Raw genomic sequence first — 17,936 nt, forward strand, 5'->3', positions numbered from 1 at the left:
GAATACACATTCTACTCAAATCCACAAGGGCTATTCTCAAGGATAGACCATATATTAGGCCACAAAGACAGCATCAGCAAATTCAAGAGCATTGAAATTATCCCAAGCACCTTCTCAGACCACAGTGGAATTAAACTAATTAACAATCATCAAAAGATTAGTAATAGTCCCAAAATTTGGAAGCTCAACAGTACACTTCTTAACAACCTCAGGGTCAAAGAGGAAATTAAGGAAGAAATCAAAATGTTTTGAGACTTCAATGAAAATGAAGACACAAGCTATCAAAATATTTGGGACACAGCTAAGGCAGTACTGAGAGGAAAGTTCATAGCTATACAAGGACACATTAGGAAACAAGAAAAAGCACAAATAAACAGCCTGATTGCACATCTTAAAGACCTAGAGAAAGAACAACAAAGGAACCCTAAAACAACCAGAAGGACAGAAATCACTAAAGTTAGGGCAGAAATAAATAACACTGAGAATAGGAAAACCATATCAAAAAGATCAATGAAAGTAAATGTTGGTTCTTCAAAAGAGTGAACAAAATTGACAAACCTTTAGCCAGACTCACACAAAAAAAAAAAAAAAAAGGGAAAAGACCCAAATAAATCGGATACTAAATGAAAGAGGAGATATCACAATAGACACTGCAGAAATTCAACATATCATGTGAGGCTTCTATGGACAACTATATGCCACCAAGCTAGAGAACCTGGAAGAAATGGAAAATTTCCTAGATACCTACCAACTTCCAAAACTAAATAAAGAGGAAGTAGATAACATGAACAGGCCCATCACAGCTAATGAAATTGAAACAGTTATCAAAAATTTTCCCAAAAATAAAAGTCCTGGACCAGATGGTTTTACAAATTAATTCTAAAAAACCTTCAAATAAGAACTAATACCTCTACTTTTAAAAGTCTTCCAGAAGACTGAAAACACTGGAATACTCCCTGCCAGCTTCTATGAAGCCAACATCACTCTGATACCAAAAGCAGACAGGGACACAACCAAAAAGGGAAACTACAGACCACTATATCTGATGAACATAGATGCAAAAATATTGAACAAAATTCTAGCCAACCAGATACAGCAGTATATTAAAAAGATTGTCCATCATGACCAAGTGGGGTTTATCCCAGGCATGCAAGGTTGATTTAATATACGTAAATCAATCAATGTGATCCACCACGTCAACAAAAGCAAGACCAAAAACCACATGGTCATATCAATAGATAAAGAGAAAGAAAGCCTTTGAGAAAATCCAACATGCCTTTATGATCAAAACACTACAAAAAAAAATGGGAATAGATGGAAAAGTCCTCAAGATAGTGGAGTCTATATATATAGCAAACCTACAGCCAACATCATACTCAATGGTGAAAAACTGGAAGCATTTCCACTCAGATCAGGTACTAGACAGGACTGCCCACTATCACCATTACTAATCAACATGGTATTGGAAGTTCTTGCCATAGCAATCAGGCAGGACCAAGGATTAAAGGCATACAGACTGGAAGAGAAGAAGTCAAACTCTCCCTATTTGCAGATGACATGATAGTATACACAGAAAAACCTAAGGAATCCAGCAAGAAGCTTTTGGAAATCATCAGGAAATACAGTAAGGTGTCAGGCTACAAAATTAACATTCAAAAGTCAGTGGCATTCCTCTATGCAAACACTAAGCTAGAAGAAATTGAAATCCAGAAATTAATTCCTTTTACTATAGCAACAAAAACAATAAAATATGTTGTATGCTTTACATTGGGTTGTTCTAGTTCTCCCCCGCCAAGAGAATTGGATCAGTCCAGTTAGTTTCACGGGCCCGCTTGGCCCCACCCCAAGGAACCCCACCAGAGTTCCAGAGTTCCAGAGTTCGAGAGTTGCAGAGTTGCAGAGTTAGAGAGAGTGCTTGCGCCGCAGCAAAGAGACAGCAGATTTCTGTTTGGTGATTAGTTTGTCTTAGTTTATGAATCGTTGTTCCTGAATAAAGAAATACAGCTTCCCTGTCCAGCCATATGTCTCTGGTAGTCTCTGTTACCCGCCCGTGAAGCTAGCCCGCCCAGCAAGAGCCTCCGAATTTTAACAACAAATGGCGCCCACATGGACCTGACCTGTGCATCTCTCAGATAAGTGAAGACAATTTGGCTACCTATGCACTATGGCCTTCTCTTCTGCTTGTGAAGAGATCTCCAAAGGCCTCTGCTCTTTCTTCACGAGACTGTTTTGCTGTTTCTGGAACATTTATCTCTGGACCACTCTGTGGTTTCCACTTGCTCGGGCGAACTCAGAACAGCCAGCGGGAATAGCCAGTGGGCGGGAGGCGAGGCGCGGAGCTGCTGTTTCCACCTGGTTAAACAGCCAGCCAGCCGTCTGCGCCCAGACAACCCCGCGCACTGCGCCCGCAGCCCCACAGCCCCGCAGCCCGCAGGAGCCCGATGCCACCACACAGGAGCCCGATGCCACCACACAGGAGCCCAATGCTAACACGCTGGAGCCTGATGCCAACACGCAGGAGCCCGATGCCACCACGCAGGAGCCCGATGCCAACACGCAGGAGCCCGATGCCACCACGCAGGAGCCCAATGCCAGCACGCAGGCCAGCCCACAGAAGCCGGCTCTCCACCGCGTGGCACAGGGCACTGGACGTGTGATCCCTCCACGCTGCTCGGCCACTGCGAGCAGGGCAGCAGACATGGCAGGGCCATGGGGCAGGGCCACGGCGGCCTATCATGGTCGCCACCCCTGGGCACCTAGGCCCACGCCTTCTACAAAGCTGGCCCGCCTGCCCTCTTGCTATAAATTCTGGAACGATCCTGGACCTCCTGGACCCCCGGGCTCCCTGCCGAAACTGGGCACACGAGATCTCCAGCCGCCGGTCCAGTATGAAGGCAGACAAGCTGAAGTACGCAGAGATTTGTGCAGAGATCGCAACCTGCAATTCCTAGAAGTGAAGCTGCCCAAGAGACCACCACTGGACAATGCACCCCCTCAACAACTAAGACAGTACAGATTTAAATTCGTGTTTAAAATGACATGTCTTCGTAACAAAGGTTTCTCTCCTTGTGTATTAATGACCATGTTTATGTGTATGTTTAAAGTTTGGTAAACAATAACTTTAAGGCTAAATTCTTACTAGTCAAAGTTAAATGAAAAAGGTTTTCAACGTAATTCTCATAAAGATAAAATTAACTTACATTTAAAGTCTGAGGTAAAAATTAGTTAACAATCAATATATTTTAACTAAGTTGGTCTAAACAAAAGGTTAAATAGACTTGTTGATATGTAAAACTTTCCATTACCTTCTCTATTAGAAATGGTAGATCGCACAATGGCTATGCTAATTATTCTCATGCCTGAGGTTTCCTTTCCTGACTCCATCTTGAATGGGTGTAACAAAAGGTTAAAAAGACGTTGTTGCTATGTAAAAGTCTCAAATTCCTTCTCTATTAGAAATATGCTAATAACAAGTTTTGTTTCATAGTAAGTAAATTGCAGCCAGCTGCCTTTGGGACTCTAGGCCGTTCCCCACCCCCATGCAAATACCCGTTGAGGCAAGTAGCCCCCCAAGAGGCAAGAAATGTTTTTTTTAAGCTGATAAAGTTTTGCCCACAGAGGAAAAAATGGCCCCCTCAGGCCTTCCCTTGGCAGCACACTGGTTCTTGTTACTTGATTACATGTTTCTCCATGTTTGTGCCAGTTTCTTTTTTTAAAAATGCCTGTATGATATAGGTTTCTGTTCACCCCACACCCTTGATACTGTAGTCATTTAGTTAAAAAGAAAAGGGGGAATTGTTGTATGCTTTACATTGGGTTGTTCTAGTTCTCCCCCGCCAAGAGAATTGGATCAGTCCAGTTAGTTTCGCGGGCCCGCTTGGCCCCACCCCAAGGAACCCCGCCAGAGTTCCAGAGTTCCAGAGTTCGAGAGTTGCAGAGTTAGAGAGAGTGCTTGCGCCGCAGCAAAGAGACAGCAGATTTCTGTTTGGTGATTAGTTTGTCTTAGTTTATGAAATCATTGTTCCTGAATAAAGAAATACAGCTTCCCTGTCCAGCTGTATGTCTCTGGTTGTCTCTGTTACCCGCCCGTGAAGCTAGCCCGGTCAGCTGGAGCCACGAAATTTTTAACAACAAAAATATCTAGGAATAAACCTAACGAAAGAAGTGAAAGACTTGTATACTGAAAATGATGAGTCACTACTCAAGAAAATTGAAAAAGACACAAAGGAGTGGAAAGATATTCCATGTTCATAGGTTGGAAGAATTAACATCATCAAAATGAATATACCACCCAGAGCCATATACAAATTTAATGCTATCCCCATCAAGATCCCAAGCACATTTTTAGGAGAATAGAAAAAATGCTACAAATGTTTATCTGGAACCAGAAAAGACCTAGAATTGACAAAACAATCTTAAGAAAAAAGAACAGAACCGGAGGCATCATACTCCCAGATCTCAAATTTTATTATAGGGCCATTGTCATCAAAACTGCTTGGTACTGGAACATGAATAGACACACTGACCAGTGGAATAGAATTGAGAGCCCAGAAATGAGCCTCCACATCTATAGACATTTAATATTTGACAAAGGGGCCCAGACTATTAAATGGGGAAAGCATAGTCTCTTCAACAAATGGTGTTGGAAACAATAGGTTGAAACATGCAGAAGAATGAAACTGAACCACTGTATTTCACCAAATGCAAAATCAAATTCCAAGTGGATCAAGGACTTTGATGTTAGACCACAAATTATCAGATACTTAGAGGAAAATATTGGCAGAAATTCTTTTCCGCATAAATTTTAAAGTCATCTTCAATGAAACAAATCCAATTACAAAGAAGACTAAGGCAAGTATAAACCTATGGGACTACATCAAATTAAAAAGCTTCTTCACAGCTAAAGAAACCACTACCCAAACCAAGAGACCCCTTACAGAATGGGAGAAGATCTTTACATGCCATACATCAGATAAGAGTTTAATAACCAATATATATAAAGAGCCAACTGAAACAGCAGTATATTAAAAAGATTGTTCATCATGACCAAATGGGGTTTATCCCAGGCATGCAAGGTTGGTTTAATATACGTAAATCAATCAATGTGATCCACCACGTCAACAAAAGCAAGACCAAAAACCACATGGTTGATATGTCAATAGATACAGAGAAAGCTTTTGACAAAATACAACATCCCTTTATGATCAAAACACTACAAAAAAATGGGAATAGATGGAACATTCCTGAAGATAGTGGAGACTATATATAGCAAACCTACAGCCAACATCATACTTAATGTGAAAAACTGGAAGCATTTCCCCTCAGATCAGGTACTAGACAGGGCTGCCCACTATTACCATTACTATTCAACATGGTGTTGGAAGTTCTTGCCATAGCAATCAGGCAGGACCAAGGAATTAAAGGGATACAGATTGGAAGAGAAGAAGTCAAACTCTCCCTATTTGTAGATGACATGATAGTATACATAGAGAAACCTAAGGAATCCAGCAAGAAGCTTTTGGAAATCATCAGGAAATACAGTAAGGTGTCAGGCTACAAAATTAACATTCAAAAGTCAGTGGCATTCCTCTATGCAAACACTGAGTTAGAAGAAATTGAAATCCAGAAATCAATTCCTTTTACTATAGCAACAAAAACAATAAAATATCTAGGAATAAACCTAATCAAAGAAGGGAAAGACTTGTATACTGAAAATTATGAGTCACTACTCAAGGAAATTGAAAAAGACACAAAGAAGTGCCAGGCTAGCGTGAGGGTGTTTCTTCCCGGGCATGTGCTCTCTGGGTTGGAGAGAACTCGACTAGAGCCAACCTGGGCTGCTGCTTACTCAGCGATGTGGGAGAGAGACCAGGAACTCATGGCAGAGAGGGAACACAATGCATCTTTATTGATCAGAGACAATGCTTTTATATATTTTGAACCGGAAGTGGCAAGTCGGAAAAGGAAATGGCTAGGAAAGGGGGTGGAGAAAAGGAAAGAGCAGGAAGGTAGAAAGCTTCCATAGCAACTGTTGCGAAGGTTTTAACCCGGTGGTATTAAATGCAGGCAGGGTGGGTCTCGGGCAAAACAATGATTATGTAAATAGAACATAGTATCATCAATGGAGGATGGGTGGGGGTGGTGGTGGTGGTGCTGGCTTAAGGCCCGACAAATAAGTGGAAAGATAGTCCATGGGTTGGAAGAATTAACATCATCAAAATGAATATGCTACCCAGAGCCATATACAAATTTAATGCAGTCCCCATTAAGATTCCAACCACATTTCTTTAGGAGAATAGAACAAATACTACAAATGTTTAACTGGAATCAGAAAAGACCTAGATTTGCCAAAACAGTGTTGATAAGAAAGAACAGAACTGGAGGCATCACACTCACAGATCTCAAATTGTATTACAGGGCCACACACTGACCAGTGGAATAGAATTGAGAGCCCAGATGTAAGCTCCCACACCCATGGACATCTAATCTTTGACAAAGGTGCCCAGACTATTAAATGGGGAAAGCAGAGTCTCTTCAACAAATGGTGTTGGAAACAATGGGTTGAAACATGCAGAAGAATGAAACTGAACCACTGTATTTCACTAAATACAAAAGTAAATTCCAAGTAGATCCAGGACTTGAATGTTAGACCAGAAACTATTATATATTTAGAGGAAAATATTGGCAGAACACTTTTCCGCATAAATTTTAAAGACATCTTCAATGAAACAAATCCAGTTACAAAGAATACTAAGGCAAGTATAAACCTATGGGACTACATCAAATTAAAAAGCTTCTTCACAGTAAAAGAAACCAATACCCAAACAAAGATACCCCTCACAGAATGGGAGAAGATCTTTACATGCCATACATCAGATAAGAGTTTAATAACCAACATATATAAAGAGCTTGCCAAACTCAACAACAAGAAAACAAATAAGCCCATCCAAAAATGAGGAGAGGTCATGGACAGAATATTCACCACAGAATAGATCCAAAAGGATGGACGAGAAACAAATGAAAAAATGCTCCAAGTCTTTGATTGTTGGAGAAATGCAAATAAAGACAACAATGAGATATGACTTCACCCCTGTGAGAATGTTATATATCAGAAAAGGTAGCAGCAGCAAATGCTGGAGAGGGTGTGGGGGTCAAAGGAACCCTCCTGCACTGCTGTTGGGAATGTAAACTGGTCCAACCTCTGTGGATAACAGTCTGGAGAACTCTCAGGCTAGAAATGGACCTACCCTATGATCCTGCAATTCCTCTCCTGGGGATATATCCCAAGGAACCCAACACACCCATCCAAAAAGATCAGTGTACACATATATTCTTAGCAGCACAATTTGTAATAGTCAAAACCTGGAAGCAACACAGATGTCCAACAACAGATGAGTGGCTGAGCAAGTTGTGGTATATATATACAATGGAATACTACTCAGTTATTAAAAATTGTGACTTCACCATTTTCAGCCGATCTTGGATGGACCTTGAAAAATTCATGTTAAGTGAAACAAGTCAGAAACAGAAGGATGAGTATGGGATGATCTCACTCTCAGGTAGAAGTTGATAAACAAGATCAGAAGAGAAAACACAAGTAGAACCTGAACTGGATTTGGCGTATTGCACCAAAGTAAAAGACTCTGGAGTGCATGGGTTAGGGGGAGAATAGAGATCCAAAAAGGATGACAGAGGACCTAGCGGGGGTTGTATTGTTATATGGAAAACTGGGAAATGTTATGCATGTACAAACTATTGTATTTACTGTCAAATGTAAAACATTAATTCCCCAATAAAGAAATTTTAAAAGGGAGGGAGGAGGAGGGAGGGGAAGAAAAGAATTCTTCTTGCTCTCTGCATTAGCAGACTAGGGACATAAAGTTTCTTTTTCTTTCTTCTTCTTTTTTTTTTTTTTTTTTAAAGATTTCTCTTTTTTTTTTTTCTTTTTTCTTTTACAAAATTACATGTCAACAGGGGTTTAAATCCATACCATTCCCACCACCAGGGTTCTGAATCTTGAGGTGCCCCACTGTAATCCACCACAGTTCCCCAACCATCATCTCTACAACTATCTGTCTACATTTATACATAATTGCCACCTTTTTCCCCTGATTCAATCCTCTCTTCCCCTCTAAGCCACTCATGACAACATTACTACCTCCACAGTGACATAAAGTTTCAAAAGATGAATGACAGCTTTGCCAGAATTCAGTTCATGACCCACAGGAGGAAAAAACACTTTTTGTTGCTAGGCAAAAGGCCATCCAAAAATCACCCAAGCCCTCACAAAACAAGAATCAGGAGGGTTCCTAGTTTTAACTGGCGCTGGTTTTCTGAGATCATCACACTTCTTTTTTTATACATATAAAGATTTTCTTATCTATTAACAAGAGATATGAGGAGAGAGAATGAGGGAGGGAGGGAGGGAAGAAGGAAAAAAGAAACAGAGAGAGAGAGAGAACTCAAGTGCATCACCCTGATACGTGGATGCCAAGAATCAAACTCATGCTTTTGAGTCAGTCCTTTAGCCACTGGGCCCTCTCCTGGCCCACCAGGAAACTTCTTTATTTAATTAGTATATTTAAGTTTGAATACATACATATATGCATATATAGAGGGGGAGAGACATAGTGCTGCTCAGCTCTGGCTTTTGGTGGTGCTAGGGGCTGAACGAGAGACCGCAGAGCTTCAAGAAAGTCTTCTGCATCACCATCATACTTTCTCCTCATTCCAGGATGAATTTTTTAATCTTTATGAATTTTTAATATTTATGATTTTTTCAAGAACCCTCTGCTGAGAAGCCTCAATATTGGGCAGGCAACCCAAAGGAAGCTCTTCCCTGGCCTCTTTTCCTTAGTGGCTCTAACCACAGGCTATCTCATCCTCTGTACATTACACAGCTAGAGAAATCCTTGTCACTTCAGCTCTGAGGGAACAATCTAGTATCTACTGTTTACCCTTGATCTCATTGCAAAGGCCCTCTTGTCTCTGGGCAACAGCTCCTGTGTGCTAAGTTCAAGGCTCAAGCTGAAAGCTGCCCCAGGCTCACCAATGAGCCTCACAGCACCTCATGAAGTACAGGCATCACTACTGATCAAGAACACACAGTGCTGTCAGCCAGCGATTAACTTTTAGTATTAGCTGGTGGCCTCTTATTATTATCTGGAAAACAGCTAAGTTCTTTCTTGAAGCCACTCCTCATGGGAGAGACATACTACTCAGTGTCTTCCAATGAACAACCCTGGGGAAACTTTGAAAAGATACCTGCAGCATGTTTCAGATAGAGAGACACCTGCCAACACATAGGCCCAGAAAACCTGTGACTGTCAGGCACAACCAGGAACTAAACTGCCAGGGTTTGGTTCTCATTATGTTCATAGGGATTTTGTTCTGTTTCTTCTCTCTGTGGGATTTAAATACTGTATTTTAGTTACTGTGTTTATGCTTTCAAGGTGGATGATGCATTGCCTTGCCCAAAAGCCACAGCCCTTATGATAGCTAAAAAAGCTGCTTGATTTTTAAGATTTACTTATTTATATATTTATGAGAGAGAATGCAAGAGAATCAGTGCATCTCTCCAATACACATTGTTCCAGGGATGGAACTCAGGACCTCACTCATGAAAGACCTACACTCTACCACTAGCTACCTTCCTGACTTTATGTCCCCAACTAATGGCACCCTGACCTTTAGAGTGCCTGAGACCTACACAATAGAGGAACTGCATGCTGGAACTCTAGCAAGGGCAGGCCCCCACTCAACAACAATGCTGTCTAACCCCCATGTGTTGGAAAGGTGCAAAGGAACAATATGATGGTGACTTTACATGAAGGCTAGCAAAGCTTTCGGAAATCCTTGCAGTCCATTGGCAAATAGAAAGGAAAGAAGGGATGAAGGGAAGGAAAGAGGGAAGTAGGGAGGGAGGGAAAGAGGGAGGAAAAGAAATTTTGGGGGCTAGACAGTAATGCATCTGGTAGAGCACATGTAAGGATCCAGGTTCAAGTCCCCAGTACTCACCTGCAGAGGAGAAGCTTCATGAGTGGTGAAGCAGTGGTGCAGGTCTCTCTATCTTCCCCTTCCCTCTGAATTTCTCTGTCTCTACCCAGTAAATAAATAAATCAAATATTTTTTTTAATTTTCTGGGTGGGGGGAGATGTATAATGGTTATGCAAACAGACTCTCATGCCTGAGGCTCCAAAGTCCCAGGTTCAATTCCCGCACCACCATAAGCCAGAGCTGAGCAGTGCCCTGGTGTCCTCATTCGCTCTCTCTCTCTCTCTCTCCTTCATAGTCCTCTGATCCATCCCTTTGAGAGCATACCAGTTATTCCTTGATGAATTAATAACTGGAAGGCCCATATATTTCTGGATTTCTAGACTTAATTGTTAATTTTCCCTAACACATGAAATATAGTAAGGTATCATACAGGCCCTGCTAGCCATAGACTAGGGCCACATTTCCCCATCTTTCTATGATGCTTCTTCAAGACTTTTAACTAGATTTCATCTAGTGGAAGAGACTTCAGAGTAAGCTAGCCCTTGGACCTGCTAGGAACGGTCCCTATGGTTGGCTGTGACAGTCCCCATGTAGCCCTCTCTCATCAGATCACCTCCACCATGCTACAAGCACAAGAAGGCAAAGAATTACCATGCACAAGGATCAGGGTTCAAGCCCCCAGCCCCTGTCTGTAGAGGGAAAGCGTCACAAGTGGTGAAGCAGTGCTGTAGGTGTCTCTCTCTCTCTCTCTCTCTCCCTCTTTATCTCCCCCTCCCCTCTCAATTTCTCTCTGTCCTATCAAAGAAAAGAAAAAGGAAAAATAGCAACCAGAAGAGATGGATTCATCATGCAGATACTGAGCCCCAGTGATAACTTTGGTGCCAAAATAAGTGAATAATATATATAATATAATATAACATAAATTTTATATTATAATATTTTATTATATATTATATAAGAAGTTCTTGCAGTAAACCTGGCTATGACAATGACTGGAGACTTCATCTGGGTTGACTTTTCCCTAAATTGGTCAACTTCTCATAATAGAATATACAAAAAGGAAAACCAAGACTCTGGATATACAATGGTCAATTATCAATATACATTGACCAACCATATATGAAAGTTGAACACTGGGTAATGTGCAGAGAAAACCAAGTCCTTGTCTACAAAGGACCCTCCAGAATGCCTGCCTGCTGGACAGTAGGCTTGCAGAGGCCAGATGGGGGAGGCTCTCTCTAGTAAATATGACTTGTGCAGGGGGGGAAAAAAGCCAATGGCCAGGACTTGATCAAGTCTATTGCAATTTAGATCTGGGCATGGGAGGGTGATTAAAGTGAGCTTGGAGGCTTAGTTGATCAGACCTGGTGCAAAGTTTATAGTGTTTTGTTTTGTATTGTTTTAGAGAGAGATGCAGAGAAAGAGTGAAAGAACAAGAAAGAAGTTTCCTCCAACACAGTGAGGACTGGGCTGGAACCTGGTGCATGGGTCATGCACATGACAAAGCAGTAAGATATTTCACCACCCCACAAAGCTTATAGCTCTGCTCCTTGCTACCAAACACTCTCATTTCACACTTTTCAGCTCTGAGCAGCCTGCTATTTATTGTTGTTGGTGGTACTGCGGCTGCTGTTGCTGTTACTAGTGCAGAACTGAGACCTCCCACATGTATCATTTCACTGCTTTCAGGCTGCTTTTTTCCCCCACTCATCTAGAGACAGAGTGGGAGCCACTACAGTAGCAGCACACCCCCTAGGACCACAACTTTCTCACATGGTGCTGGGGCTCCAACCTGGGCAGTCCGCATGGCAAAGCACACACTCAGCAGGTTAGCTCTCTCTTCAGCCCCAGCTGGTTACTGGAAATAAGAAAACTGGTGAGAGCCTGCCAGTCTGATAGTGGGCTAGTTAGTTAAAGTGAACCACCATTTTCCACTATGAAAATTCAGTGTCTCTAGATTCCAGAAACTGCAGGCTCATTCTAAGCATCTTAAAGAGCAGATAGGCAACTCAGGCCAGCTGTGATGAATGAGATGGCCAGTCCATTAGCTAAGCACCTCTATAAAGGTTTTTGTTCAGTTCAGCCTAGGAAGCCCAAAGAGGATCATTGTCAGAGTCCTCTAGACAGGGCTCATGTCTGTATTTGTAACACCACTCAGGAAATTCTGGTAGCAAGTTTGCCAGATGGGGTGGCTCCTCTGATGCTCCTTGGGGTACCAGGGCATTCTGTGCAATATTCAAAAATCAGTTAGGATTGCGTGCATTTCTAAGTGATGAATACAGGGACGGACTGGTCCTTTTTTTCCCTTTATCTTTTTTTTTTTTTTTTTTTGGCACTAGGGTTATTTCTGGGACTTGGTGCCTTTATGGCTGCAGTACACCCAACAGCAATATATATATATATATGGTGAGAGACGGTGAGACATAAAGAGAGAGAAAGAGACAGAGAAGGAAAAATGACTATAGCACTGTTCCACTGCTCATGAAGCTTCTCCCCTGCAGCTGGAGACTGTAGGCTTGAACCCAGGTCCTCATATATGGTGACATGTATTTTCTGAGAGTTTTACCTGCTGAGAGTCCCAACATTCCCTTTAGATGAGTCTCAATTCCCTCTGCTTTGCACATGAGAAGGTTGCTTTTGGCAGATGACTATGTGGACCAAATGCAACACTTGGGACAAAGGTAGAGCTTGATGTTCTAATAGATTCTAATAACATTACCTCAAGCCCCACCACTGGCAAATACAAAGGAGGTTCAATGCCAGAAACTCAGCTAAATACTTTTCCCAACCATGACCCAAGTTCTGGGGGAACTTGGCCTTTGATGCTCCTTTCTTTGACCATTTCCCATATTTTTCATTAAAATATTGTTGAACTTGGGAGAAAAATGTGCAACATGATGGGCCATGTCAGGACTGGAAGTTCAACTGAGGTATCAGATACCTTGCAGCCTGCCAAGTCCCAATAGAGAAAAACAAGCCCAGCATAGGGCAACCACTCCTTCACCTAAAGATTGTGTGGGCTTTCAGATAACCATCTGTCCACTGCCAATGGATGTCACACTATTTATTATCTTAGGAATTCAAGTGGAGTGGCCATTTGTCTCTCCATATTTGGAAAAGGTTCAATCTAGTCAAGTTAGATTCTGGGAGTCAGATGCTTATCCCCAAAGGCAGAATAAAGAATCCCATAACCCCAAGAGTCATGCCAAGATCCTTGTGGGGAGCTCTACAGGACCCTGAGAGCAAAATATGGGACCTGCAGGAAGTGGAAGCTGTAGGATGGTGACGAGAATGGCATCCAGGGCATAACTCTGGGGTCATGTCCTCTGCTTTATGAACTTCCCTGCACAAGGTCTGCATGCAGGACCCCAGCTGGACAGGCACACGTAGCCTCAAACCGGGCCACCTCCAGCCCCTCCCTGCCTTCTCTGACAAGGAACAGAAGGAATATTGGGAAGTTCCACAGACTCCAGAAAAATCCATCTGCTTTCCTGGTTGGGCCCCAAGCTCCAGGTTACCTGGTCCCCTGCCCATAGAGGCTCACCTATCACTCCCAGCCCAGCTGCAAACATCAGCGTGATCCCAATGGGGAGGCCAATGACGTAGTACCCGATGGCGTTCACGATGGCACCCACCTTCTGATTCCCGCTGCCCCGAAGGATGCCACCACTTGTGCACTGCAGGCAGGCAATAGGGCGTCAGTGAGAACACTTCTGGAAGAACCCCCATCCTTAAGCTTTCATCCTCCTGTGGGACTTGAACTTGGGGCCCATGATCTTGTGCCAGTGTTCTCACACAATGACTAAGATAAAAGCAGTCACCCCCCACCCCAGCCCTTCACTTTCACTGAAACGTATAATTCTTGGGGAAAAAAGAAACACATGCATCCTAAATCTGCCTAAGAGAAGTCTGAGGAATACTTACAGCGAGGCCTTCAAAGAGGTGAGAAACAGCATAAATGGGAACCACTTGAGCCACCAGATCAATGATTTCTCTGTCAGGAAAAGAAAGTACATGGTGATCAGGAGAGAAAGGTGTGGAAAAGAGCAGACCACAGCAGGCCTCAGGTCCTGGCACTGGGATTCTGCATGTAACTGAAGCAGCCATCTATCCTGATGTCCTATGCAAGGACCATCCTACCATTAATACTTCCAGGCTTGCAAAGGAAATCAGCTCTGCTGGAGCTCATGAGAGAAAAAAAAAAAAAATACACAGGCTCTTAAGCAATGTAGATAGATCAAATGATTTTCTTACTCCTCCCAAATAACATGTGAGGCACAATGCTAGTCATGCCTGCATGAAGCATAACAGAATAGAGTTATGTTCTCTCTGCACAAGCCAGGCTAGAGGCTGGAGACACAGCTTGTAGAATTATTGTTGTTTTCTAGAATTGGACCCTTAACTCAAAAGCTGGGGACTCATATTGTGATGTTGACGCTTGAAGGGAGATGAAAAAGTCTGCCTGTGAGCCAGGGAGGCAAGGAAGTCAAGGTGCATTTGATCATGGATAAGCCTAGAATGTTGTCAGGAAGAAAGTACTTGCTGAATGAATCATTAAGAAATCCAGGACTGAATGGGATAGTCATCTCTCCCTGCCCCCAAAAGGACAGGAAGAGTGGTCTTTATTCACAGGCAATTTATTGTTTGAAGCGATCTCATACACAAAAGGTCAGAAAGCAGACAATATGAAAAGGATATTGAGAGAATGTTGGCACCCCCAGTTCTCCCCACAAGCCAGCAACAGTTCTAAGCACTATATTTGGCCAATGTTTATAAAAGTATAAGGAAAGAGCAATGGGGATCACCTGAGAACACAACAAGATAGGACTATGATTACTTTGAGAACCCACCAAGCCAGGGGTGATTGCAAACACCACGATCCTGGGGCTAAAAGCCCTTACCTACTTGGGAGCATCTGGTACCAGTCTGGCAGTTTGAAAGTTGACACACCACCTCTGGTCTGAATTTTATCAACAAAAAGACTGCTGAAGGGAGAAGATAACCTACACCTCACCAATTTATAACTGTGGGTCTCCACTGCTGTTGCCCCTCAGCAACAGGGAAGCCTGATACTGACATGGGGGGTGGGGGGTGAGCAGAGTGACTTAGGAGAAAATCTACACTCCCGGTGGTCTAGAGGTATGGCTATATAGTAGGAGCCTTTCACATCATTCTCTTGAAACTAGAAAAAAGGGTAAATAATTCCCTCACAAATCGGGAATTATTCAGAAGCACAGGGCCACAGAGTGCTGCTTGGCTTGGCTCTGGCTAGGGGTAGAGCAGGGATTGGGCCTGGGACTCTGGACCCTTGGGGTGTGGGAGTCTCTTTGTATAACCACTGTGCCTCCCCCAGGGCTCTGTTCTGGCTCCTACGCTATTTAATATTTACATCAATGACCTCCCAGAAACTTCTTCAAGGAAGTTCATCTACGCCGATGACATCTGCTGTGCAACTCAGGCATCCAAGTTCGACATCCTCGAGGAAACACTCATGAAAGACATGTCTCTGATATCTAATTATTGTAAAAAATGGTGACTAATCCCTAGCACTGCAAAAATGCTATCATCTGTTTTCCATCTACACCATGCCTCGGCCTCGCGTGAGCTTAATGTGCAGCTTGGCGATACAAGAATCCGGCATGAAGCCCAGCCAGTCTATCTTGGCGTTACTCTAGATCACACTCTGTCATTTCACAATCATCTCATAAAAACTGCAGCAAAGGTGGGCGCGAGGAATAACATCATTGCAAGACTGGCCAGCTCCTCATGGGGCGCAAGCGCTTCCACACTACGATCATCATCTCTGGCATTATGCTATTCCACTGCAGAATACTGTGCCCCAGTATGGTTCCGTAGCCCCCATGTCCACTTGGTCGATTCCAAATTATATTCCTCCATGAGGATAATTTCTGGAACCATCCGTTCCACCCCGGTTCCATGGCTGCCAGTTCTTAGCAACATCGCCCCGTCAGATATTCGTCGGGATGCAGCATCATCTAAGTTCATTTCCCATGTCTACGCTCGACCGGACCTGCCAATATACGCGGATATCTTCGCCCACCCTGTCCAGCGCTTGACGTCTCGTCATCCAATCTGGTCCCCTACGCCTACACTGAACTTCTCTGTTCCAGACTCTTGGAAACAGAGTTGGCAGTCAGCTGAGGTAAAGAACAAACACCTCATCACAGACCCCTGCAAGCATCAACCCGGCTTTGACCTTGCACGTTATGATTGGGCCCTCCTCAATCGCTATCGAACAGGCCATGGCCGGTGCGCCACTATGTTCCATCGCTGGGGAGCCAGAGACGACCCGAACTGCCCCTGCGGCTACAGACAGACTATGACCCACATAGTCAACGACTGCCACCTCTCCAGATTCAAAGGAGGTCTCAAAACTTTACATCAGGCTCAACCTGACGCTGTTGACTGGCTACGGAAGAAGAACTGTGCTACCTATCCCTCACCCTGTTTTATCTCTTGGTCACCAGTGAGTGATAAAGCTAAAAACATCTATTCATAGTTAAAAAAAAAAAAAAAAAAAAAACCCTTAGGCTCCCGTAGCCTACAGGGAAGACAAATCCACTTAAGAAGGTTTAACAGCCACTGTGCTTCACCTCAGGGATTGAGATAACATTGAAACAACTGTTAATTTTTCACAACTGTGAACTCTTAAGTACATTACTTAGATACAAGTCAATCCAGGCAAACGTGATTAGTGATTGAAAAGTAGTGAGAGGGACCTCATAAAAGTATAAGGAAGGGAGTCGGGCGGTAGTGCAGCGGGTTAAGCACAAGTGGCGCAAAGCGCAAGGACCAACCTAAGGATCCTGGTCCCAGCCCCCAGCTCCCCACCCGCAGGGGAGTAGCTTCACAGGCGGTGAAGCAAGTCTGCAGGTGTCTGTCTTTCTCTCCCCCTCTCTGTCTTCCCCCTCCCCTCTCCATTTCTCTCTGTCCTATCCAACAACGATGATATCAATAACAACAATAATAACTATAACAAAACAATAAGGGCAACAAAAGGGAATAAATAAATAAAAGTTCTCTTCTTCAGTGAAAGAAATACTCTCATATCCTCTCCTCTCCAGTTAACTTTCCTCTCCAGTTAACTTTCCTCTCCAGCCCCTACAAATCAAAAGATGTTAAGATGCAGTAACAATTGTGTGGAATTGTCTCCCTCTTATCCTGCAATCTTGTCTATCATTATTAAATCACCAATAATAGTAAAAAAAAAAAAAAGTATAAGGAAGTACAAATGTCTATCCCCCCCACCTTATTTTTGCCACCAGAGTTATAGCTAGGATTAAGTGCTCTCCCTTTTTTGTTTTGTTCTTCTTACTTTCATTTTTTTAGATAGAGACAGAGAAACTGTGGCAGACAGAGAAAGGGAGAAGAGACCACAGCACTGAAGCTTCCTCCAATGAAGTGGGGACCAGGCTTGAGCCTTGGTTGGGCACATGGCAATGCAGCACACTACCCTAGTCCTCTTTTTATCTTTTTTATAGAAATAAAGACAAGTTGAGAGGGAGGGGGAGATAGAGAAAGACACAACATTGCTCCACCTTTCATGAAGCTTCCCCCTCCAGGTAGAACCAGGGGCTTGAACCTGGATCCTTGAGCACAGTAATGCTCAGACCTGGCATTCTGCCAGTGCACCACTGCCTGGTCCTACAAATGCATATTATTTTTTCCTTCTCAACTTTATTATTTCACATGATGGTAGTCTCTATATGATGTTCTGTGCCCTGACTCTGACACATAATAAACTACATTCACTTCAATATTCCATCACCATATACTATTTTAAAGTTATATTTAGTTGAATTCTGCTAATATATATTTAGGACTTTAAAATAATTATTAAGAAGTAAGATTGGGGAACTGGTAGAGTACAAACGTTACCATGCACATGTAGCTGGGTCTAAGCCCACTGATCTCCACCT

The 17,936-nt window shown here is 43.0% G+C and overlaps 1 protein-coding gene across 6 annotated transcripts in view; it reads right to left on the reverse strand.

The window, feature by feature from the left end:
* LOC103116344 (multidrug and toxin extrusion protein 1-like) overlaps window positions 1-17,936 on the reverse strand; it is a 76,438-nt gene that overhangs the window by 9,009 nt on the left and 49,493 nt on the right. For all 6 annotated transcript variants that reach the window (XM_060203182.1, XM_060203183.1, XM_060203179.1 and 3 more), the window contains 2 exons: window positions 13,921-13,990; window positions 13,541-13,673 (listed from right to left, as the gene is read on the reverse strand). In XM_060203182.1, the coding sequence (XP_060059165.1) occupies window positions 13,541-13,673; window positions 13,921-13,990 (203 nt within the window). The remainder of the gene's footprint in view (window positions 1-13,540; window positions 13,674-13,920; window positions 13,991-17,936) is intronic.

Source organism: Erinaceus europaeus, chromosome 12 (genome assembly GCF_950295315.1).
Source record: "Erinaceus europaeus chromosome 12, mEriEur2.1, whole genome shotgun sequence".
Classification (NCBI taxonomy): domain Eukaryota; kingdom Metazoa; phylum Chordata; class Mammalia; order Eulipotyphla; family Erinaceidae; genus Erinaceus; species Erinaceus europaeus.